This window comes from Ranitomeya variabilis, chromosome 1 (genome assembly GCF_051348905.1).
Source record: "Ranitomeya variabilis isolate aRanVar5 chromosome 1, aRanVar5.hap1, whole genome shotgun sequence".
Taxonomy (NCBI): Eukaryota; Metazoa; Chordata; class Amphibia; order Anura; family Dendrobatidae; genus Ranitomeya; species Ranitomeya variabilis.
The window spans coordinates 784,198,796-784,222,602 of NC_135232.1; the positions used below are offsets into that span (position 1 = coordinate 784,198,796).

The 23,807-nt window shown below is 46.1% G+C and overlaps 1 protein-coding gene across 1 annotated transcript in view; it reads right to left on the reverse strand.

Annotated features, from left to right (window-relative positions):
* The window catches only part of IL12RB1 (interleukin 12 receptor subunit beta 1), a 252,964-nt gene that overhangs the window by 82,510 nt on the left and 146,647 nt on the right, over positions 1–23,807 (reverse strand). Inside the window, exon 7 of the mRNA XM_077256322.1 lies at positions 13,489–13,571. Coding sequence (XP_077112437.1) covers positions 13,489–13,571 — 83 coding nt within the window. The remainder of the gene's footprint in view (positions 1–13,488; positions 13,572–23,807) is intronic.

A 23,807-nucleotide genomic window follows, 5' to 3' on the forward strand; every position in this document is an offset into this window, starting at 1 on the left:
TTACAGTCTAAATTTATTTTGTCTGTGACCCTGATTTGCTCTTTGTCATCTATTACTACTGACGCCTATATCGACTCTGGCGCCGCTTTGAGTCTTATGGATTGGTCCTTTGCCAATCGTTGTGGGTATGATTTAGAGCCTTTGGAAACTCTTATTCCTCTGAAGGGGATTGACTCCACCCCATTGGCTAATAATAAACCACAATACTGGACACAAGTGACTATGTGTATTAATCCGGATCACCAGGAGACTATTCGTTTTCTAGTGCTGTATAATCTACATGATGATTTGGTGCTGGGATTGCCTTGGCTGCAGTCTCACAACCCAGTCCTTGACTGGAGAGCTATGTCTGTGTTGAGCTGGGGATGTAAGGGGACTCATGGGGACGTACCTTTGGTGTCCATTTCATCATCTATTCCCTCTGAAATCCCTGAGTTCCTGTCTGATTATCGTGACGTCTTTGAAGAACCCAAGCTGGGTTCACTACCTCCGCACCGTGAGTGCGATTGTGCTATAGATTTAATTCCGGGTAGTAAATACCCAAAGGGTCGTTTATTTAATCTGTCTGTGCCTGAACATACTGCTATGCGAGAATATATAAAGGAGTCCTTGGAAAAGGGACATATTCGTCCATCGTCATCTCCCTTAGGAGCCGGTTTTTTCTTTGTGTCAAAAAAAGACGGCTCTTTGAGACCATGTATTGATTATCGGCTTTTGAATAAAATCACGGTTAAATATCAATACCCATTGCCGTTGCTGACTGATTTGTTTGCTCGCATAAAGGGGGCCAAGTGGTTCTCTAAGATTGATCTCCGTGGGGCGTATAATTTGGTGCGGATCAGGCAGGGGGATGAGTGGAAAACCGCATTTAATACGCCCGAGGGCCACTTTGAGTATTTGGTGATGCCTTTTGGTCTTTCTAATGCCCCTTCAGTCTTCCAGTCCTTTATGCATGATATTTTCCGCGATTTTTTGGATAAATTTATGATAGTGTATCTGGATGATATTCTGATTTTTTCGGATGACTGGGACTCTCATGTCCGGCAAGTTAAGAGGGTTTTTCAGGTTTTGCGGTCTAATTCTCTGTGTGTCAAGGGTTCTAAGTGTGTTTTTGGGGTTCAGAGAATTTCCTTTTTGGGATATATTTTTTCTCCCTCTTCCATTGAGATGGATCCTGTCAAGGTTCAAGCTATTTGTGATTGGACGCAGCCCTCTTCTCTTAAAAGTCTTCAGAAATTTTTGGGCTTTGCCAACTTTTATCGTCGATTTATTTCTGGTTTTTCGGATGTCGTTAAGCCATTGACCGATTTGACTAGACAGGGTGCTGATGTTGCTAATTGGTCCCCTGATGCTGTGGAGGCCTTTCAGGAGCTTAAGCGCCGTTTTTCTTCTGCCCCTGTGTTGCGTCAGCCTGATGTGACTCTTCCTTTTCAGGTTGAGGTCGACGCTTCTGAGATCGGAGCTGGGGCAGTGTTGTCGCAGAAAAGTTCTGACTGCGCCGTGATGAGGCCTTGTGCCTTCTTTTCCCGTAAATTTTCGCCCGCTGAGCGGAATTATGATGTTGGGAATCGGGAGCTTTTGGCCATGAAGTGGGCGTTTGAGGAGTGGCGCCATTGGCTCGAGGGGGCCAGACATCAGGTGGTGGTATTGACTGACCACAAAAATTTGATTTATCTTGAGACCGCCAGGCGCCTGAATCCTAGACAGGCGCGCTGGTCATTATTTTTTTCTCGGTTTAATTTTGTGGTATCGTACCTACCAGGTTCTAAGAATGTTAAGGCGGATGCCCTTTCTAGGAGTTTTGAGCCTGATTCACCTGGCAACTCTGACCCCACAGGTATTCTTAAGGAGGGAGTTATCTTGTCAGCTGTTTCTCCAGACCTGCGGCGGGCCTTGCAGGAGTTTCAGGCGGATAGACCGGATCGTTGTCCGCCTGATAGGCTGTTTGTTCCTGATGATTGGACCAGTAAAGTCATCTCTGAGGTGCATTCTTCTGCGTTGGCAGGTCATCCTGGAATTTTTGGTACCAGGGATTTGGTGGCAAGATCCTTCTGGTGGCCTTCCCTGTCACGAGATGTGCGAGGCTTTGTGCAGTCTTGTGACGTTTGTGCTCGGGCCAAGCCTTGTTGTTCTCGGGCTAGTGGATTATTGTTGCCCTTGCCTATTCCTAAGAGGCCTTGGACACACATCTCGATGGATTTTATTTCAGATCTGCCTGTTTCTCAGAAGATGTCTGTCATCTGGGTGGTGTGTGACCGTTTTTCTAAGATGGTTCATTTGGTTCCCCTGCCCAAATTGCCTTCTTCTTCCGAGTTGGTGCCCCTGTTTTTTCAAAATGTTGTTCGTTTGCATGGTATTCCTGAGAATATCGTTTCTGCCAGAGGAACCCAATTTGTGTCTAGATTTTGGCGGGCATTTTGTGCTAGGATGGGCATAGATTTGTCTTTTTCGTCTGCTTTTCACCCTCAGACTAATGGCCAGACCGAGCGGACTAATCAGACCCTGGAGACATATCTGAGGTGTTTTGTGTCTGCTGACCAGGATGATTGGGTTGCTTTTTTGCCATTGGCGGAGTTCGCCCTCAATAATCGGGCCAGCTCTGCCACCTTGGTTTCCCCGTTTTTCTGTAATTCGGGGTTCCATCCTCGATTTTCCTCCGGTCAGATGGAATCCTCGGATTGTCCTGGAGTGGATGCGGTGGTGGAGAGATTGCATCATATCTGGGGGCAGGTGATGGACAATTTAAAGTTGTCCCAGGAGAAGACTCAGCTTTTTGCCAACCGTCACCGTCGTGTTGGTCCTCGGCTTTGTGTTGGAGATTTGGTGTGGTTGTCTTCTCGTTTTGTCCCTATGAGGGTCTCATCTCCTAAGTTTAAGCCTCGGTTCATCGGTCCGTATAAAATATTGGAGATTCTTAACCCTGTTTCCTTCCGTTTGGACCTCCCTGCATCCTTTTCTATTCATAACGTTTTTCATCGGTCGTTATTGCGCAGGTATGAGGCACCGGTTGTGCCTTCCGTTGAGCCTCCTGCTCCGGTGTTGGTTGAGGGTGAGTTGGAGTACGTTGTGGAAAAAATCCTAGACTCCCGTGTTTCCAGACGGAGACTCCAGTATCTGGTCAAGTGGAAGGGATATGGCCAGGAGGATAATTCTTGGGTCACTGCATCTGATGTTCATGCCTCTGATCTGGTTCGTGCCTTTCATAGGGCCCATCCTGATCGCCCTGGTGGTTCTGGTGAGGGTTCGGTGCCCCCTCCTTGAGGGGGGGGTACTGTTGTGAATTTGGATTCTGGGCTCCCCCGGTGGCTACTGGTGGAATTGAACTTGTGACATCATCTTCCCTGTTCACCTGTTCTGATTAGATCTGGGTGTCGCTATATAACCTGGCTTCTCTGTTAGATGCTTGCCGGTCAACAATGTTATCAGAAGCCTCTCTGTGCTTGTTCCTGCTCCCAGACATCTACTAGATAAGTTGGACATTCGTCCATGTTTTGTTTTTGTATTTTGGTTCCAGTTCACAGCTGCAGTTTCGTTACTGTGTCTGGAAAGCTCTTGTTGATCAGGAATTGCCACTCTGGTATTATGAGTTAATGCCAGAGTCCTAAAGTAATTTCTGGATGTGTTTTGTTAGGGTTTTCTACTGACCATGAAAGTATGCTTTCTGTCTTCTGCTATCTAGAAAGCGGACCTCAAATTTGCTAAAACTATTTTCCTGCTGCGTTTGTTGTTTCATCTCATATCACCGCCAATATATGTGGGGGGCTTCTGTCTCCTTTTGGGCATTTCTCTAGAGGTGAGTCAGGTCTTATATTTCCCTCTGCTAGCATTATTTAGTTCTCCGGCCGGCGCTGGGCATATAGGGATAAAAAGTAGGACATGCTACCTGGCTACTTCTAGATGATGCGGTAGGTTTAGTTCATGGTCAGTACAGTTACATCTTCCAAGAGCTTGTTCCTATAGAGGCTTATGCTAGTTCTCTGGCCATGGAGATCATGACATGTAGCATTGCTGACTACCTTCATTCTGAGCAGGTGCACCAACGGTATGGGACGTCTGGTAGTTAGTACAGGCTTGCAAGTGCATGCTGGTTAAATGTCTAAGCATGCACGTTGTATTTAAATTTTGAAGATTCTTCCCTCTGCTAAAGGTCTTTGAGCATTTCTTACAGATAACTTTTGACTGATCATTCGGATCTTGGTTAAAAAATTGCCACACTACACTCTTCCTACTGTGGAATACCTTTTCAGGCATTACACGCTGTGCTACTTTCACCGGATGGCCACACTGTCCTAAAACTGTTTTTGTTTTTGACAAACGTTTTTGGCCTGATACGGGCCTGCCAGATGACAGCTGTTGCGATGTAGATGGCTGCTGCGGATCATCCTCCTCCGCTTCTGAGCTACTGGCAGCGGCACCCTCTTCCCCCAATGGCTGCCAATCTGGGTCAACAACTGGGTCATCTATCACCTCCTCTTCAATGTCATGTGCACCTTCCTCTGTGTCACCGTGTAAGGTGCTATAGCGTTCGGGACGGGGCACCATAGTCTCATCAGGGTCAGATTCTGGCTCAGTACACTGCGAGGGCAATGTAGTGATCTGAGTCAATGTAACAGCATAATAATCTAGCTGTGGCTGTGCATCAGTGCACTCCATGTCCGATTCATCTTGTAATGGGCAGTTAACAATTTCCCTTTCTAACCCAGGCATGGTATGTTTAAAGAGCTCCATGGAGTAACCTGTAGTGTCGTCTGACGCATCCTTCACTTTTGGTTTGGGTGAAGGACACAAGGAAACGTCTTGTTCCTGACCGGGAGCATCCACTGATGACTCGCTGCTTTTATATTTGGAACTTTCTGAAGAGGAGGCGAAAGAGCTAGAGGCTGAGTCAGCAAGGAAAGCCAAAACTTTTTCCTGCTGCTCCGGCTTTAAAAGCTGTTTTCCTACTCCCAGATAAGGGAGCCTTCGAGGCCTTGTGTAGCCAGACGATGACGCTGGCTCAACACCTCCAGCCTTAGGTGCTATTGGGCTTTTGCCACTACCACCAGATGCACCACCACCACCACCATCAGTACCAGCTGGCAACCACCGCCCATGGACTCTTCCACCAGACTTCCTCATTTTTTGGAAAATCTAACCAAAATAACAACCGTTATATGGTACTGTAAAACAAGGTAGAAGGTGTATATAAACTTGTTGAGAATTTAAATCTCCCTTTTTTTTGGGGAGACTGAACCAAAACTCAGGCCCTGTGCATAAAACAACACAATGTAAGTGGCAGAAAGTGGCTGGCTGATATACGACAAACTTACAGGACTGAAATATATCCACTTTGTGAGAATTTGAATCTCACTTTTTTTTTTGGAGACTGAACCAAAACTCAGGCCCACTGTATAAAACAACACAATGTAAGTGGCAGAAAGTGGCTGGAAGATATATGAAAAATACAAGGACTGTAGTACAATTTCAATCTCCCTACAATGATCTCAGGACAAGTATGGCAGCAAAAAAAAGGACTGCTGCACACAAAAGTCTGGACAAATAAATAAGATAACTATGCAGAAAGGAGCAACAGGATTTTTGCTTTTAGAAAAGCAGTTGGTTTGCACAGCAGCGTGCAAACAGCAATGCAGCTATCAGGGAGCCTTATAAGGCAGCCTAATAAGCTACAGAGCTGATGAACAAAAATATAGCCTCCACTTTCCCTGCAAAAAAAAGGTGGTGTTGGACAGTGGAAATCGCTGCAGCACAAGCAGTTTGGGGGTTAATCTTCCTTCCCTAACTATATCCCTTCTTCTGATGAAGCTGCAGCAACCTCTCCCTATGCTAAGTTCGGCAGAAGTAAGATGGCAGTCGGCGTGCACGCCCTTTTATAGCCCCTGTGACACCGCAGAAAGCAAGCCAATCACTGTCATGTCCTTCTCTAAGATGGTGGGGACCAAGACCTATGTCATCACGCTGCCCACACTCTGCGTCCTCCTTCATTGGCTGAAAAATGGCGCTGAAAGCGTCATATGAAACGCGACTTTTGCGTGCAGATCAGCGACCTCATGGCCTATCCCACACTAGGATGGGGTCGGGTTTTATGAAACTCGACTTTGCCGAAAGTCAGCGATTTTTGAATTTGTCCCATCCGTTTCGCTCAACCCTAATCCCGATAATGCCCTAGCATAGAATCTACCTGCTGCACCTGTTGCGGTGAGAGTCCTGTCAGCTCAGCTCGCATCAGTTCAAGGATTCGATGCCCTTCTCTCATGGTGTCAGTGAAGGCTCTGAGGGCACGTTCATGGCTACAGTCCAGTGTCCCCACGTCTAAAATAAATCGCCTGTCTCCTTGCTCGAGGTGGCCCCATTTCTGAATGGGTCTTGGGGTTAGTTCTGCCTTCAGATGAGTTCAGCACCTCCAGGGAATTCTTTCTCCAGCCGGACCACTCTTCTCGTATGTCTTGAATTTCTTTCCAGATTTCTCTAACCCAGCCTGGTTCAACTGCGAGCGGAGTGGGTACATCCATGCTCTGGACCTTCCCCGCCAAGGCTGCCATCCCCTGCTCTTGCTCACACGCATGTGCTTCCGCCCCAACTTCCAGAAAAGACATATGCAGATTGGCTCGCAAGTGCTCCCACAGGGCTTGTTTAAGCAGCGCATCCCTCAGGCCTGCCACAAGTTGGTCCCTCAAAATTACATCAGGAGGCCCCACACCCACATCATCCCGCTTAGCGATCGCAGCGTGGATCTCCTGCAGCACGCTCATAAATTGGGTCACAGACTCCCCCTCCCTTTGGCTAAACAAGCGCATCCGCAATTTGCTGATATCCATGGGGGACACCCACAACCGCTTGATCTGCCACCTCTGTGCTTGTGGACTGCATCCTGCCGACTATGCCAAGTGTAAGCATGTTGCAGGATACAGTGACAGGCAGATGGCAAAGCAAGGGTCAACCAAATGCAACAATTTAATCGAACAGGGTATTCACTCCTCGCAGGGAAGTAAATGGTTAAAGGATGAATAATAAGGGTAATAGAAGTAAGTTAATAGCAGTCCAGTTAAGGAACTTATGTCTTTTATGCTCCTCCTTGGCAGATGATCTCACAGGGGTTTTAGCGCCGGCAGAGTCTGGGGAGATGTCCTCAGATAGGGTCCTGGAAACGATGGTCCATCTTCTGGCGGCAGCGAACGGTCTCCGGTACTTTTCGCTGAGCCCCTAGTCCATGAATTGAGGCGGCCGAAGCAAACAAGGCTGCAGCACTCTCCAATTCTAATGTGGACTGGTCAATTGTAACTGGCAAGGAAGGCCGCAGATATATGTCCGGTACCCGGCCTTCTCAACTCTGACCGTGTGCTGTACTCACGGTTACGGAGCGCACGACACCTTGCTCTCTGGTAGTCACTGGGCACACGGCACCTCGCTCTCTCATGGTCCTGCTGATAGCGGCAGGATCCGGCGGGCACAATACTTTGCAGCGCCGGTGCTCAAGGGATGGAGCACGCTGCTCAGCCTTCTACGCGCTGCTTCTGCCCGCCAAAACTGCCTGCTGCCGTGCACACTTTTTCTTAGCCGCTCCCCCTGCCTCTAGGTCACTGGGTCTGTGTTGCTCACTATCCTTTCCCCCGGACAACCTGAGATGCAGCCTTGACAGTTCCAGACCCAGCGCAGCGCAGGTACCCGCAGCCCGGTCTTCCTCCTTACACTTCTACAGCTCTCCTCTCACAGCAGTCAGTGTGGGGTTAAGGAGTAGACTAGAGCTATGTGTCATTGCATACACCTCTTGCAGCTCTCAACTCATGGTAATGTCAACTCTGCTTTAGTACTGATTAGTGTTGAGCATTCCGATACCGCAAGTATCGGGTATCGGCCGATACTTAGCGGTATCGGAATTCCGATACCGAGATCCGATACTTTTGTTGTATCGGGAATCGGTATCGGGATCGATATAATGTGTAAAATAAAGAATTAAAATAAAAAATATTGCTATACTCACCTCTCCAACGAAGCCTACACCTTACCGAGGAAACCGGCAGCCTTGTTTGCTTAAAATGCGCGCGTTTACTGCCTTCCGTGACGTCACGGCTTCTGATTGGTTGCGTGCCGCCCATGTGACCGTGACGCGACCAATCACAACAAGCCGTGACGTAATTTTCAGGTCCTGAATGCCTAATTCTAGGCATTCAGGACCTGAAAATTACGTCACGGCTTGTGATTGGTCGCGTGCCGCCCATGTGACGCGACGCGACCAATCACAAGCCGTGACGTAATTTTCAGGTTCTGAATGCCTAATTCTAGGCATTCAGGACCTGAAAATTACGTCACGGCTTGTTGTGATTGGTCGCGTCGCGGTCACATGGGCGGCACGCGACCAATCAGAAGCCGTGACGTCACAGAAGGCAGTAAACATGCGCATTTTAAGCAAACAAGGCTGCCGGTTTCCTCGGTAAGGTGCAGGCTGCGTCGGAGAGGTGAGTATAGCAATATTTTTTATTTTAATTCTTTATTTTACACATTAATATGGATCCCAGGGCCTGAAGGAGAGTTTCCTCTCCTTCAGACCCTGGGAACCATCAGGGATACCGTCCGATACTTGAGTCCCATTGACTTGTATTGGTATCGGGTATCGGTATCGGATTAGATCCGATACTTTGCCGGTATCGGCCGATACTTTCCGATACCGATACTTTCAAGTATCGGACGGTATCGCTCAACACTCGTACTGATAGTACTGTGAGATGAGAGCTGCAGATGCAGGTGATTTTAACAATATACAGCTCTGCTCTACTCCCTTTCTCTGCTTCTGCTCATCACTTCTGCAGGTGCCAGCAGTGAAATTTGTGAGAGCAGGGCTGTGTGTCATTACATGTCTACCACATAAAAAGCCAGGTCTGACATTTTGTATGGCATCTTCTTTTTTTTCCAGAAGCATGTCACCTCCTGCTTATGATTGGTCAACATCATACAGGATAAAAAAAATCACCGTCCCCATTGAAGAATCTCCGCCATGTTAGTGTTAGTGAAACTTATAGTCTAAAGTTTACAAGCTAATATGTCTGCCACAGAGAAGAGAAATTAGAAAAGAAAAACTGTTTTTATCTGTGCACTATTCCAAGATGTGGTCAGTTTAAAATTCTAAAACTGGAAAAATGTCCTCTGTTATGTATTATATATCTCATTTCTGTAAGTCTTTCTTTTCCACAAACAATGTGATACAATAATTAGATGATGTCTAGATAACACTTTTTGAGCTAAACACAACTCTATTCTGATTCATTATTTGCTACAATGTTTTAGAGCATGAAAAATATATTAGTCTGTAGTTCAGGCTCAGAGAGTACTGCATAGACTGGGCATAATTGTAGCAAAACCTCAGCTGTGAGAAATATTAGAACTGTGCAGGTTTTAAAGGGGTAGTCCGAAGGCGACAGTACATTTTATCTAAATATTTATCTATTTGATGCCATAATCTAAGCTATTTTCTAATATACTTGCTTTAAAAATCTTCTACCGTTCCCTCACTACGCTAGTCTATTTTTTTTACTTCCTGTTTGACAGAACCCAGTGCATGCTGGGATACTCAAGTGAAGCATCATAAGAGCAAGGGGCAGAGGCTACGGGAGAGGTGTCAAACTGCATTCCTCGAGGGCCGCCAACAGGTCATGTTTTCAGGATTTCCTTAGCATTCCACAAGGTGCTGGAATCATTCTGTGCAGGTGATTAAATTATCACCTGTGCAATACAAGGAAATCCTGAAAACATGACCTGTTGGCGGCCCTCGAGGAATGCAGTTTGACACCTCTGGGCTACGGTCATGATCACAGCCTGTGACCACCTCCCTGAAATCAAACGTCATCATCAGTGATGCTCATTTCATGGGCAGGGCTAGTCCCTGTGCTGTGCACTGTGCAATGAGCAGTGACAACCTCCACTCTGTTGTCGCTTCAGATCTGCAGTAATGAGCCGGCAACACAGCGATGTTACAATACTCAACTGAGACCAGTGATGTCACCTGTAGGGTCGGTGCTGATCTCCGCTGTGTTACTGCAGATCTGAGCCAACAAGAGTACATGCGTAAAGACAGACTAGCCCAAAACCTGAAATTAGCGTCACTGATGACTCTACATTTCAGGGAGGGGGCAGAGGCTGTGACAGTGACCGCAGCCTCTGCCCCCTGCTCTGATGACGCTTTGTTTGAGTATCTCATCATGGAAATGAATCATCATCGGACAGAAAGTAAAAAAAATATTAAACTAATAGTGCTGTTAGAGAACGGTGAGGAATTTTAAAAACAAGTATGTTAGAAACTAGCTTAGATTATGGCATCAAATAGATAGGGATTTAGATAAAATGTATTTTTGACTTTAGATGACCCCTTTATGGCTCTACACTGTGTGTAGAATTTAATGCAATTTATATTTTTGATGATTAATTTCATTATTGAACATCTACAGTGCTGTCGGTCAACCCAAAAGGGTAATAAACCTGAAAACATAATATATAAGTCAGTAAAAGTAAGGTTCTGTCTTTGTTAGGAGAATGTCTATATGTGCAGAATTATTGGGCAACCATTAGGGTGCCAAATTATTAAGCAACCAAAAAAGTCACACATTTTTCCATATGAATTGTTTGTTTTCATCTGTCAACGTGAGAATGACAGCCAAACAACTCAACATGTATAAAAATACATTTCTAACATTTCAGAAAAATATCAGTGACCAATATATTTCCCCTTCTTTTCAAGACCAGTCCTAAGTAAAAATGGACAAACTCAAACAGTGAAGTTCAGGGTCCGTACTGAACACCTACTGTTTGGGCACGGACCCTGAACATGGACTTCACAAAGAAGTCAGTGTTACTGTTCGGGTTCAGCACACTAAACACCGGATGTTTCTTGCGCTGTCATCTGCATGACAACGCGACAAACACCAACGGTTCTGATTGGCAGTAAGATTAATGCCACTAGTCTGAGCATTGCGGTACCCTCACTGTCAGATGACAGCTTGAGCCTGCAGCTGTGACAGAAGGTAAAAAGTTTCCTCTGGTCACAGGCATCGGCTGATGGGACTACTATTCTCATCAGCCTATGCCTGCTGCTGCTAATAACAGCAAGAGCAGGCAGCTGCTGATGGGAGTATTCATCAGCTGGTGCCTGCACTATAAATACATTTTTTTTTAAAATGGCATAGGTTCACCAGTATTTTTGATAATGGTTTTATGGTTATCAACAATGGAGGGGTCCCCATGCCGTTTTTTTTTTATTTTTTCAAAAGCTAAAGCAGACAGCTGGGGGCTGGCATTCTCAGGCAGGTAAGGGGCCATGGATATTGGCCCTCCAGCTTAAAAATAGCAGCCCACAGCCACCCCAGAAAAGGCACATCTATTTTATGCGTCAATTCTGGGGCTTCGCCCGGCTCTTCTCACTTGCCCTGTAGCGGTGGCAAGTGGGGCTCATATTTATGGGGTTGATGTCACCTTTGTATTGTCTGGTGACATGAAGCCTAAGGCTTAGTAATGGGGGTCTGAGTTCTGGTGCCTGAACCAAACTTTTTTTAACTGTTTGGCCAAGCCTACCAGACCTGAACATTTAGGGGTTCGTCCATCACTTTTCATATGTCTTCCATCCATGGAGTATATGATGGGCCCCATATATGATGGGCCCCGCATGATGTTCCATATACTGTATAATGGACCCCATATGTCACTCCAGTCTATGATGGGCCACATATGATGGTCCATGTATAATGGGCCCCAGATGATGAACCAGTATATGATGGGCCCCATATAATGCTTCAAACATTAAAAAAAATAAAAAAATGAAATATTCACCTCTCTTCACTGGCTGCTGCTCTGCTCCGGACTCCTCAGCATCACCATCTTCCATCTCTCTTCACTGACTGTTCAGGCAGAGGGTGTACAGACATAATGTCATCATGCCCTCTGACCTGAAACATCAGAGTCAGAAGACGCGTATGATGCCACAGCAGAGGAATGGGAAGAGGTACCGTAAGTATTGCAAGTGGCGGGGGGCCCAGAGAGTGCTGATGTCACCGTCGGCGAGTGGGCCCCCCGCCTGCTCAAGGCCCCATACTTGTCCAGGTGCGCCGGGTGCTGACGCCAGCCCTGATACCAGCCACTAACACAACCCCACCTGCACACTGCTGGTGTTTGAGTCAAAGTGGAGGTCTGTGCCTGTTACTGATCCAGCCACAGGTCCATCCATCTAGTTCATCAAGAATCACTCTCTTCTTATCAGTCCATTAAATCTGTTTTCAGCTATTCCTTGGTCCAGTCTTGATATTTCACCTTCTGTGTCTTCTTCAGTGGTGGTCAGGATTGAGCCTTCCTTACCTTGGCCATGTCTCTGAGCACTGAACACCTTATACTTCTGGGCTCTCCAGGGAAGTTGCATTTCTGGAATATGACAGCATTGGGGGATAATGGGTTATTGGTCGCTTCACATTTGATTCTGATCCAATCTTTGGCAGTTAATGTGCATCTTTTTTCCTCAACATATTTTGTACTACCCTGTTCACTAGTTGCAATAAAACTTGATCGTTCTGTTATCACGCCCTGATATCTTAGCAAATTCAAGAGTACTGCCTCCCTCTGTACGGCTTGTCACAATTTTTTACTTTTCAGTCAGTTAAATTTCTTTCTTGGCCCATTTTGATTGAGGAAAACAAGCTGCCTAATAATTCTGCACCCTTGGTAAAGGAGGTTTATATCCTTAAGCCATGCCCTCATTACACAAATCACCTGTTCTGCTTAATCCCATAAGCATTCAAGTTTATACAGCATGGAGTTGGAAAATACACATAAAAATGATGATAGGTTCAAAATTCTGCACCCAGTGTAGATGTACACAAAAATGTTCCCATTTACTTACAACAAACATATCTTATACATTGCAAAATGTGAAAATACAAGGTACATTAAAATGGCATCAGTTGTCCTTTATACAGTAACTGAAGGGGTTGTACCAAGTTAACAAGTTAGTCCTTATCCATACAATAGGGGATAACTAATTGATCTTTTGGGGATATGACTATTGGGACCTACACGGATCCTGAGAATTAGGTTTTTGCCTCATCTGAATGCGGTGGAGGTCGAGCTTTTGCTTCTCCATTCATTCCCTACCAAACTGTCTGGAGATAGCTGAGTACAGTACTTGGGTATCTCAAAAAAACCTATAATAAAGTACAATATAATGGAAATGATGCACTAATGAACACTATTGTCAGTCTGAACTTGGCAATTATCGATTGCAAAGATAGCATAGTTATGTGCATTTTCTGAGGAAGAAAAACAGTTATATGAAAACTAGAATGAATGGTACATAGTATATTTGCATAAACCATGAATATTTGATGAGTGTTTGTTTTTCTAAAAGGTGCACTGCTGTAATGATTGACGTAACTATTATTAATATATCAAATGTACAAACTTCAATATTACTGCTTATATGACGAGACCTTTCTATTATTGCTTGCTTTACTCACTCACTTTCCAATGTAATGAGAAATTCCTGATTCCAGCAAGGTTTAACCCACCAATAATTATTCTTTCCCTCTGGATAGGTCCAATTACTGAAAAAAAAAATAACAGTTGAGATTCATACATGTCAACCATTATATTCCCAATGGAGAAATAGCAAACACTGAAAATTACTACAATCCACTGTGACTTAGCCATCAGTATATATGCTCCTGGTCCGCTTGCCCACAGTGAGTGACACAACATGCACGCTGTAGGATATTTCAAACTGCCAACCTTTACAACCATTGCAATAAGGTGGTGCTTGAAAGTTTGTGAACACTTCAGAATTTTCCATATTTTTGCATAAATTTGATCTAAATCTATATCAGAATTTTGACACAAGTGCCAAAATTAGGTAAAAATAACCAAATAAAGCAAATGAATTTGGAGTCACAAAGGAACCCAAGGCAACCTCTAAGCAAGGAAAGGTCTCTCCTAGATTAGCTAATGTTAATGTTCATGAGTCCACCATAATTAGAACAATTAATAACCTTTACGCACGTGGTTGTGGAGCCACTGTGCCACGGTCTGGGGAGATCCTGAAGGGGCGCAACTAAGTGAAAACTTGGTTCTTCACTAGAGCCCCTGATGGTGTGGTTAGACTTGAACCCAGGTGGATGCCAGGTGCTACTCCAGGACAGACCTAGGAGCTGTGGCAGCTGACCCTCAAAGGGACAGAGAAGCCGGACTGGTCAGGAACTGGATCACAGAGGGACATGCAGCTGGTAGACAGAACAGGCACTGGTTAGAAGAGTTCAGATGCACAGGATGGTCTTAGGTACAAGATCACAGGTGCAGGTTCAGACTGGACTGGTAAAGGTAGCAGCATAGGTGCAGACAAGACAGATCAGGCTCAGGACTTGGTAGAGGCAGGGCCAGCTCAGGAACAGGATACAGTAGGGCGGACAGGAACTAGTTCAGACAAGGCAGGCAGGATCGGGTACAGGCAGGACAGACAGGCTCAGGTTCAGACAGGGCAGGCAGGATGGACAAGGATGGACAAGAGCAAGGTTCAGACAGAGCAGGCAGGATGGATAGTCCCAGGTTCAGACAGGGCACAGGTACAGGTACCTTACAACTTGGTAGCAGAAAACAGATTGAATACTTAAGGGTGGGTGCCTTAAATATTGGAAATCGACCAGATATTGGCTTGGTTTTCAGAAGTGCACGCTGGCCCTTTAAGAGGCAGGGAGCGCGCAAGAGCCTTAAGCACACTCCCAGGAGACCTGCATGCTGTGCACAGGTCCTGGGAGGAAACAGATAATGAGGAAGCGTGGATGGGTAAGTGAACACACCGGCGCCCCTGCAGGGAGGTGGTCTGCTAGGAATCTCTGTAGAAGAAGTGGAAAATTAATATTTTCTTTCGGCTCCCATGGCCTTTCTTCAGGTCCAAATCCCTTCCAATCGACTAAGAAAAATGTTTTTCCTCTCACCTTCTTCAAGGCTAACATATTCTTAAAGACATCCTTGGAACTGATGGGAGCAAGCGTAGCACCAGGGTCCTTGAAGAAGGGACTAAGGGTGACCGGCTTCAGGAGGGACACATGGAAGGAATTGGGCACACGCAAAAACGGTGGCAGCTTCAACTTGCAAGAAACAGTATTAATTAACTTGTAGAATGAAATCTTGAGACATATGTACTTATAATATAGTCACACCTTATCCCCTGGATGATAACAAGCATCTCTTGTTTGCATGCCTCTTCATATGCTCAGATAATTTCTCTAAAGTGGTCTCATTGGCCTTCCATATCTTTAAGAAATCATTTGTGAAATTGGCGGCTGGTAAGCCAGAAATGGTCAACACTGGAAGAGGGATTCTTGGCTGTTGATCAAAGAAAATACGTACGCTACTTACCTGGTAGCAGTGTTTTTTCAGGAGCCCATGACAGCACAATGAGAGAGGGGAAAGGAAACCTACAGACATAAAAGGGTGGTACCTCTCTCCCGCATCAGTTGGTTCCAGAGCATGAGAGGACCACCTAGGTTAGTAACACAGATGCAGCATACAATTATGTACATTTTATTATGTGAGTGAACATGGAAGAGGAAAAACGAAAAAGTGTTGCATCCTTCAAGAAAAGAATAGGGTTGGGAATATAAGGGTGCTGTCATGGGCTCCTGAAAAAACACTGCTACCAGGTAAGTAGCGTACGTATTTATTCAGTCGCCATGACACACAACGAGAGACTTTCAGAGAAGTAAGGAAGATTAGGGGGGGAAAACAGCCTCCAGTAACCTTCTCTCAAACGTGAGGTCCGAGGAACTACCCAGATCTAATCTGTAGTGTCTAAAAAAGGTAGATGGAGAAGACCATGTGGCCGCCTTACATATGTCTTCGATCGATACTTCTGATCTCTCTGCCCAGGAAGATGCTACAGCCCGCGTGGAGTGTGCCTTTATACCATCTGGAACTTCGTTGCCACCTGCTGTATAAGTGAGAGAGATCGCCTCCCTGATCCATCTGGCTAGAGTGTTTTTAGATACTCTAAGACCCTTCCTCACTCCTTGATAGGCTACAAACAGAGAGTTATATTTTTTCCAGGCATCTGAAACTGAAATATATCTAAGGAGGCATCTTCTTACATCTAAGGAATGAAATTTACGCTCCTTATCATTAGCAGGATTAGAGCAAAATGAAGGTAGGACTACCTCTTGTAATATATGGAATTTTGAAGCAACTTTTGGAAGATAAAGGGGATCAGGTTTCATGATTACTCTATCGTCCCTAAACTGCATGTATGGTGAATGTCTGGAAAGTGCCTGCAGATCACTAACCCTTCTTGCAGATGTGAGTGCAACCAAGAGGGCTGTTTTGATTGAAAGGATTTTTACAGGGATAGTATCAATAGGCTCGAATGGGGCTTGCGTTAAGTCTGAGAGTACAAGATTTAGGTCCCATGGAACTAACTTTTGTTTAATTATTGGTCTGGACCTAGTGACTGCCTTGAAAAACCTAGATATCCAGTGATTGCTGGCTAAGTTAAAATTGTATAGCGCCCCCAGAGCCGACACTTGAACTCTGAGAGTACTTGTGGCCAAGCCCATCTCTAGACCCTTCAAGAATCTGGTTTATACATGGTTTCTGGTCAATTTGAGCCCCTGAACTTGATAGAAATTTTCTCCACACCCTAACATAGATGTTTGTTGTAGAGGGTTTTCTACTTTTAAGGAGTGTATTTATTAAATCCTGAGAGAATCCCTTCCCCCTAAGTAAAGACCTCTCAAATTCCACGCCGCTAGATGTAAGTTGGCTATTCGTGGATGGAGGATTGGGCCTTGGGAGAGCAGATCTGGCAATTCTGGAAGAATCCATGGTTGGCAGACAGACATCTTCCTCAGCCAAGGGAACCACGATCTTTTGGGCCAGAATGGGGCTATCATGATTACCCGGGCCCTGTCCTCCCGAATCTTCCTCAAAACTATTGGGATTAGGTTTAGAGGGGGAAAGGCATATGCGAGACTGAAGTGCCATGATATCAGAAGAGCGTCCACTGCATATGGGTTGTCCCTTGGATTTAGGGAGCAGAACTGGTGTAATTTTTTGTTCCCACTGCTGGCAAAAAGGTCTATTTCTGGACAACCCCATATTTGTATGATCTGCTTGAAGATGGCTGGATTTAGCGACCACTCTCCCTGTTTGAGCTTGTTGCGGCTTGTAGCAGCCCCCCCGGACCGACACGGCCCCCACCGCAAGGCACGGACAGACCCCAGAGGACCCGGCAGACGCAGCACCAAGCCACCACAGACCCCTACTCAGCAGGTACGGCTGCGGACACCATAGAAGCCAGCCTATTCGCCTAAGGCTGCTTCCTCCTGCTGCCACATACACAAGCAGTCCCCTGCTGTGTGGTGCTTCCGGCCTCCTGATCAGGCTGAGGTAGGGGACCCGCGCTACCTGCATCGGCCTGTCAGGAGTGGGATTCCTTCATATCTTCGACCTTCTTCACAAGGCCTGTCTGAAGAGGTTCCGCTGTCAGGGACAGGAAACCAACTGATGCGGGAGAGAGGTACCGCCCTTTTATGTCTGTAGGTTTCCTGTCCCTGAAGGGCGGATCCTGTTATGACCCCAATGGCGAGGGTCTCAGAGGAACGTGGAAGTCTGCAGAATACAAAAATCCAGCTCATAGGGCAGTGGTAACTGGGTTGACCATATATCTACTCCTAACGCCAACACTAGAAGTAGCCAGGGATCATTCCTACGTTGATTCTAGATGACACGCTCCAGCCGGAGAATCTAGCTACCCCTAGTAGAGGAAAACAAAAGACCTTTCTTGCCTCCAGAGAAGGGGACCCCAAAGCTGGATAGAAGCCCCCCACAAATAATAACGGTGAGGTAAGAGGAAATGACAAACACAGAAATGAACCAGGTTTAGCACAGAGAGGCCCGCTAACTGATAGCAGAATAAAGAAAGGTAACTTATATGGTCAACAAAAACCCTATCAAAATCCACACTGGAAATTCAAGAACCCCCGAACCGTCTAACGGTCCGGGGGGAGAACACCAGCCCCCTAGAGCTTCCAGCAAAGGTCAGGATATAGATTTGGAACAAGCTGGACAAAAATACAAAACCAAAACAAATAGCAAAAAGCAAAAGGCAGACTTAGCTGATATAACTGGAACCAGGATCAGTAGACAAGAGCACAGCAGACTAGCTCTGATAACTACGTTGCCAGGCATTGAACTGAAGGTCCAGGAAGCTTATATAGCAACACCCCTAACTAACGACCCAGGTGCGGATAAAAGGAATGACAGAAAAACCAGAGTCAAAAAACTAGTAACCACTAGAGGGAGCAAAAAGCAAATTCACAACAGTACCCCCCCCTTAGTGAGGGGTCACCGAACCCTCACCACGACCACCAGGGCGATCAGGATGAGCGGCATGAAAGGCACGAACTAAATCGGCCGCATGAACATCAGAGGCGACCACCCAGGAATTATCCTCCTGACCATAGCCCTTCCACTTGACCAGGTACTGAAGCCTCCGCCTGGAGAGGCGAGAATCCAAGATCTTCTCCACCACGTACTCCAACTCGCCCTCAACCAACACCGGAGCAGGAGGCTCAGCAGAAGGAACTACAGGCACAATGTACCGCCGCAACAAGGACCTATGAAATACATTGTGAATAGCAAACGACACAGGAAGATCCAGACGAAAAGATACAGGATTAAGGATTTCCAATATCTTGTAAGGCCCAATAAAACGAGGTTTAAATTTGGGAGAGGAGACCTTCATAGGAACAAAGCGGGAAGAAAGCCATACCAAATCCCCAACGCGTAGTCGGGGACCCACACCGCGGCGGCGGTTGGCAAAGCGCTGAGCCCTCTCCTGTGACAACTTCAAGTTGTCCACCACATGATTCCAGATCCGCTGCAACCTATCCACCACAGAATCCACCCCAGGACAGTCAGAAGGCTCCACATGACCCGAAGAAAAGCGAGGATGGAAACCAGACTTGCAGAAAAAAGGCGAAACCAAGGTGGCGGAACTAGCCCGATTATTAAGGGCAAACTCAGCCAACGGCAAGAATGTCACCCAATCGTCCTGATCAGCAGAGACAAAACACCTCAAATAAGCCTCCAAAGTCTGATTGGTTCGCTCCGTCTGTCCATTAGTCTGAGGATGGAAAGCAGACGAAAACGACAAATCAATGCCCATCCTACTACAAAAGGATCGCCAGAACCTGGAAACGAACTGGGATCCTCTGTCCGACACAATATTCTCAGGGATGCCGTGCAAACGAACCACGTTCTGGAAAAACACAGGAACCAGATCGGAAGAGGAAGGCAGCTTAGGCAAAGGAACCAAATGGACCATCTTTGAGAAGCGATCACATATCACCCAGATAACGGACATGCCCTGAGATAGCGGAAGATCAGAAATGAAATCCATGGAGATATGTGTCCAAGGTCTCTTCGGGACAGGCAAGGGCAAGAGCAAACCGCTGGCACGAGAACAGCAAGGCTTAGCTCGAGCGCAAGTCCCACAGGACTGCACAAATGACCGCACATCCCTTGACAAGGAAGGCCACCAAAAGGACCTGGCCACCAGATCTCTGGTGCCAAAAATTCCCGGGTGACCTGCCAACACCGAGGAATGAACCTCGGAAATGACTCTGCTGGTCCACTTATCCGGGACAAACAGTCTGTCAGGTGGACAAGACTCAGGCCTATCAGCCTGAAATCTCTGCAACACACGTCGCAGATCCGGAGAAATAGCTGACAAGATAACTCCATCTTTAAGAATACCAACAGGATCAGCGACTCCAGGAGCATCAGGCACAAAGCTCCTAGAAAGAGCATCGGCCTTCACATTCTTTGAACCTGGTAAATACGAGAGAACAAAATCAAAGCGGGAGAAAAACAATGACCAGCGGGCCTGTCTCGGATTAAGGCGTTTAGCAGACTCGAGATACATCAGATTTTTGTGATCAGTCAAGACCACCACACGATGCTTAGCACCCTCGAGCCAATGACGCCACTCCTCAAATGCCCATTTCATGGCCAACAACTCCCGATTGCCCACATCATAATTTCGCTCGGCAGGCGAAAACTTCCTAGAGAAAAAGGCACAAGGTTTCATAACAGAGCAACCAAGGCCTCTCTGCGACAAAACGGCCCCTGCTCCAATCTCTGAAGCATCCACCTCAACCTGAAAGGGAAGTGAGACATCGGGCTGGCACAAAACAGGCGCCGAAGTAAACCGGCGTTTCAACTCCTGGAAAGCCTCCACGGCAGCAGGAGCCCAGTTAGCTACATCTGAGCCCTTCTTGGTCATATCCGTCAAAGGTTTCACAATGCTAGAAAAATTAGCGATAAAACGACGGTAGAAGTTAGCAAAACCCAAGAACTTCTGAAGACTCTTAACTGACGAGGGCTGAGTCCAATCAAGAATAGCTCGGACCTTGACTGGGTCCATCTCCACAGCAGAAGGGGAAAAAATGAACCCCAAAAAGGGAACCTTCTGTACACCAAAGAGACACTTTGAGCCCTTGACAAACAAAGAATTTTCACGCAAAATTTTAAAGACCAACCTGACCTGCTCCACATGCGAATCCCAATTATCAGAAAAAACCAAAATATCATCCAGATAAACAATCAAAAATTTATCCAGATACTTCCGGAAAATGTCATGCATAAAGGACTGAAAAACTGAAGGCGCATTGGAGAGCCCAAAAGGCATCACCAAGTACTCAAAATGACCTTCGGGCGTATTGAATGCGGTTTTCCATTCATCACCTTGCTTAATGCGCACAAGGTTGTACGCACCACGAAGGTCTATCTTGGTGAACCACTTGGCACCTTTAATCCGGGCAAACAAGTCAGACAACAGCGGTAAAGGATACTGAAATTTGACAGTGATCTTATTTAAAAGCCGATAATCAATACAAGGTCTCAAAGATCCGTCCTTTTTTGCCACAAAAAAGAATCCCGCACCAAGAGGGGAAGAAGACGGACGAATATGTCCTTTCTCCAGAGACTCCTTGATATATGAACGCATAGCGGTATGTTCAGGTACCGACAGATTAAACAGTCTTCCCTTAGGAAATTTACTGCCTGGGATCAAATCTATAGCACAGTCACAGTCCCTATGAGGAGGCAGTGCACTGGACTCAGACTCACTGAAGACATCCTGATAATCAGACAAATACTCCGGAACTTCCGAAGGCGTAGACGAAGCAATAGACACAGGCAGGGAATCCCCATGAATACCCCGACAGCCCCAACTTGAGACTGACATAGCCTTCCAGTCCAGGACTGGATTATGGGTCTGTAACCATGGCAGCCCTAAAACAACCAAATCATGCATTTTATGTAAAACCAGGAAACGTATCACCTCGCGGTGTTCAGGAGTCATGCACATGGTAACCTGTGTCCAATACTGCGGTTTATTTGCTGCCAATGGCGTAGCATCAATACCCCTAAGAGGAATAGGATTTTCTAATGGTTCAAGAGTAAAACCACAGTGCTTAGCAAATGACAGATCCATAAGACTCAGGGCAGCACCTGAATCTACAAACGCCATGACAGGATAAGATGACAGTGAGCAAATCAAAGTTACAGACAGAATAAATTTAGGTTGCAAATTACCAACGGTGACAGGACTAACAACCTTAGCTATACGTTTAGAGCATGCTGAGATAACATGTGTAGAATCACCACAGTAGTAGCACAAGCCATTCCGGCGTCTATGAATTTTCCGCTCATTTCTAGTCAGGATTCTATCACATTGCATTAAATCAGGTGTCTGTTCAGACAACACCATGAGGGAATTTGCGGTTTTTCTATCACATTGCACCGAATTAGGTGTCTGTTCAGACAACACCATGAGGGAATTTGCGGTTTTGCGCTCCCGCAACCGCCGGTCAATTTGAATAGCCAGTGCCATAGTATCATTCAGACCTGTGGGAATGGGAAAACCCACCATAACATTCTTAATGGCGTCAGAAAGGCCATTTCTAAAATTAGCGGCCAGTGCACACTCGTTCCAATGTGTCAGCACGGACCATTTCCGAAATTTTTGGCAATACACTTCAGCCTCGTCCTGCCCCTGAGACATAGCCAGCAAGGCCTTTTCTGCCTGAATCTCAAGATTGGGTTCCTCATAAAGTAAACCGAGCGCCAGAAAAAACGCATTAATATCAGCCAATGCCGGATCTCCTGGCGCCAGCGAAAAAGCCCAATCCTGAGGGTCGCCCCGTAAGAACGAAATAACAATTTTTACTTGCTGAGCAGAGTCTCCAGATGAACAGGGTCTCAGGGACAAAAACAACTTACAATTATTCATGAAATTCCTAAACTTAAATCTGTCTCCGGAAAACAGTTCAGGAATCGGTATTTTAGGTTCTGACCTAGGATTTCTGATAACATAGTCTTGTATGCCCTGCACACGAGTAGCCAGCTGGTCCACACTTGTAATCAAGGTCTGGACATTCATGTCTGCAGCAAGCATAGCCACTCTGAGGTAAAGGGGAAGAAGAAAAAAAAAAAAAACTCAGAATCTTCTTTCTTATAATCCCTCTTCTGCAATGCATTAAACATTTAATACTGGCCTGGCAAACTGTTATGACCCCAATGGCGAGGGTCTCAGAGGAACGTGGAAGTCTGCAGAATACAAAAATCCAGCTCATAGGGCAGTGGTAACTGGGTTGACCATATATCTACTCCTAACGCCAACACTAGAAGTAGCCGGGGATCATTCCTACGTTGATTCTAGATGACACGCTCCAGCCGGAGAATCTGGCTACCCCTAGTAGAGGAAAACAAAAGACCTTTCTTGCCTCCAGAGAAGGGGACCCCAAAGCTGGATAGAAGCCCCCCACAAATAATAACGGTGAGGTAAGAGGAAATGACAAACACAGAAATGAACCAGGTTTAGCACAGAGAGGCCCGCTAACTGATAGCAGAATAAAGAAAGGTAACTTATATGGTCAACAAAAACCCTATCAAAATCCACACTGGAAATTCAAGAACCCCCGAACCGTCTAACGGTCCGGGGGGAGAACACCAGCCCCCTAGAGCTTCCAGCAAAGGTCAGGATATAGATTTGGAACAAGCTGGACAAAAATACAAAACCAAAACAAATAGCAAAAAGCAAAAGGCAGACTTAGCTGATATAACTGGAACCAGGATCAGTAGACAAGAGCACAGCAGACTAGCTCTGATAACTACGTTGCCAGGCATTGAACTGAAGGTCCAGGAAGCTTATATAGCAACACCCCTAACTAACGATCCAGGTGCGGATAAAAGGAATGACAGAAAAACCAGAGTCAAAAAACTAGTAACCACTAGAGGGAGCAAAAAGCAAATTCACAACAGGATCCCCTCTCTCGTTGTGCTGTCATGGCGACTGAATAAATAAAGAATGGAGAACTTGCCAAAGACTCACTTATTTGGTTGTTATAGGAGAACTCTGTCCATGGTAAGAGCTTGATCCAATCGTCATGATGTGCCGTAGTGGAGTGCCATAGGAAGCTGGCCAGAATTTGGTTGATTCTCTCCCTCTGTCCATTGGATTGAGGGTGGTATGCAGATGAGAAGTCCAACACTATGTTCAGAAACTTGCACCCAGCTCGCCAGAATCTGGATTTGGACTGGACACCTTGGTCAGACACGATGCGACGAGGAAACCGGTGCAGACAGGAGATGTGCTGGATGAATTTCTTCGCAAGGTAGCAATGGGGTAAAATCTACCATTTTCGAGAAGCAATCCACCGCTACCCAGATGATGGAACAGCCCGAAGACACGGGATGGTTTGTAATAAATTATTAGGCAAGTTGTGTTT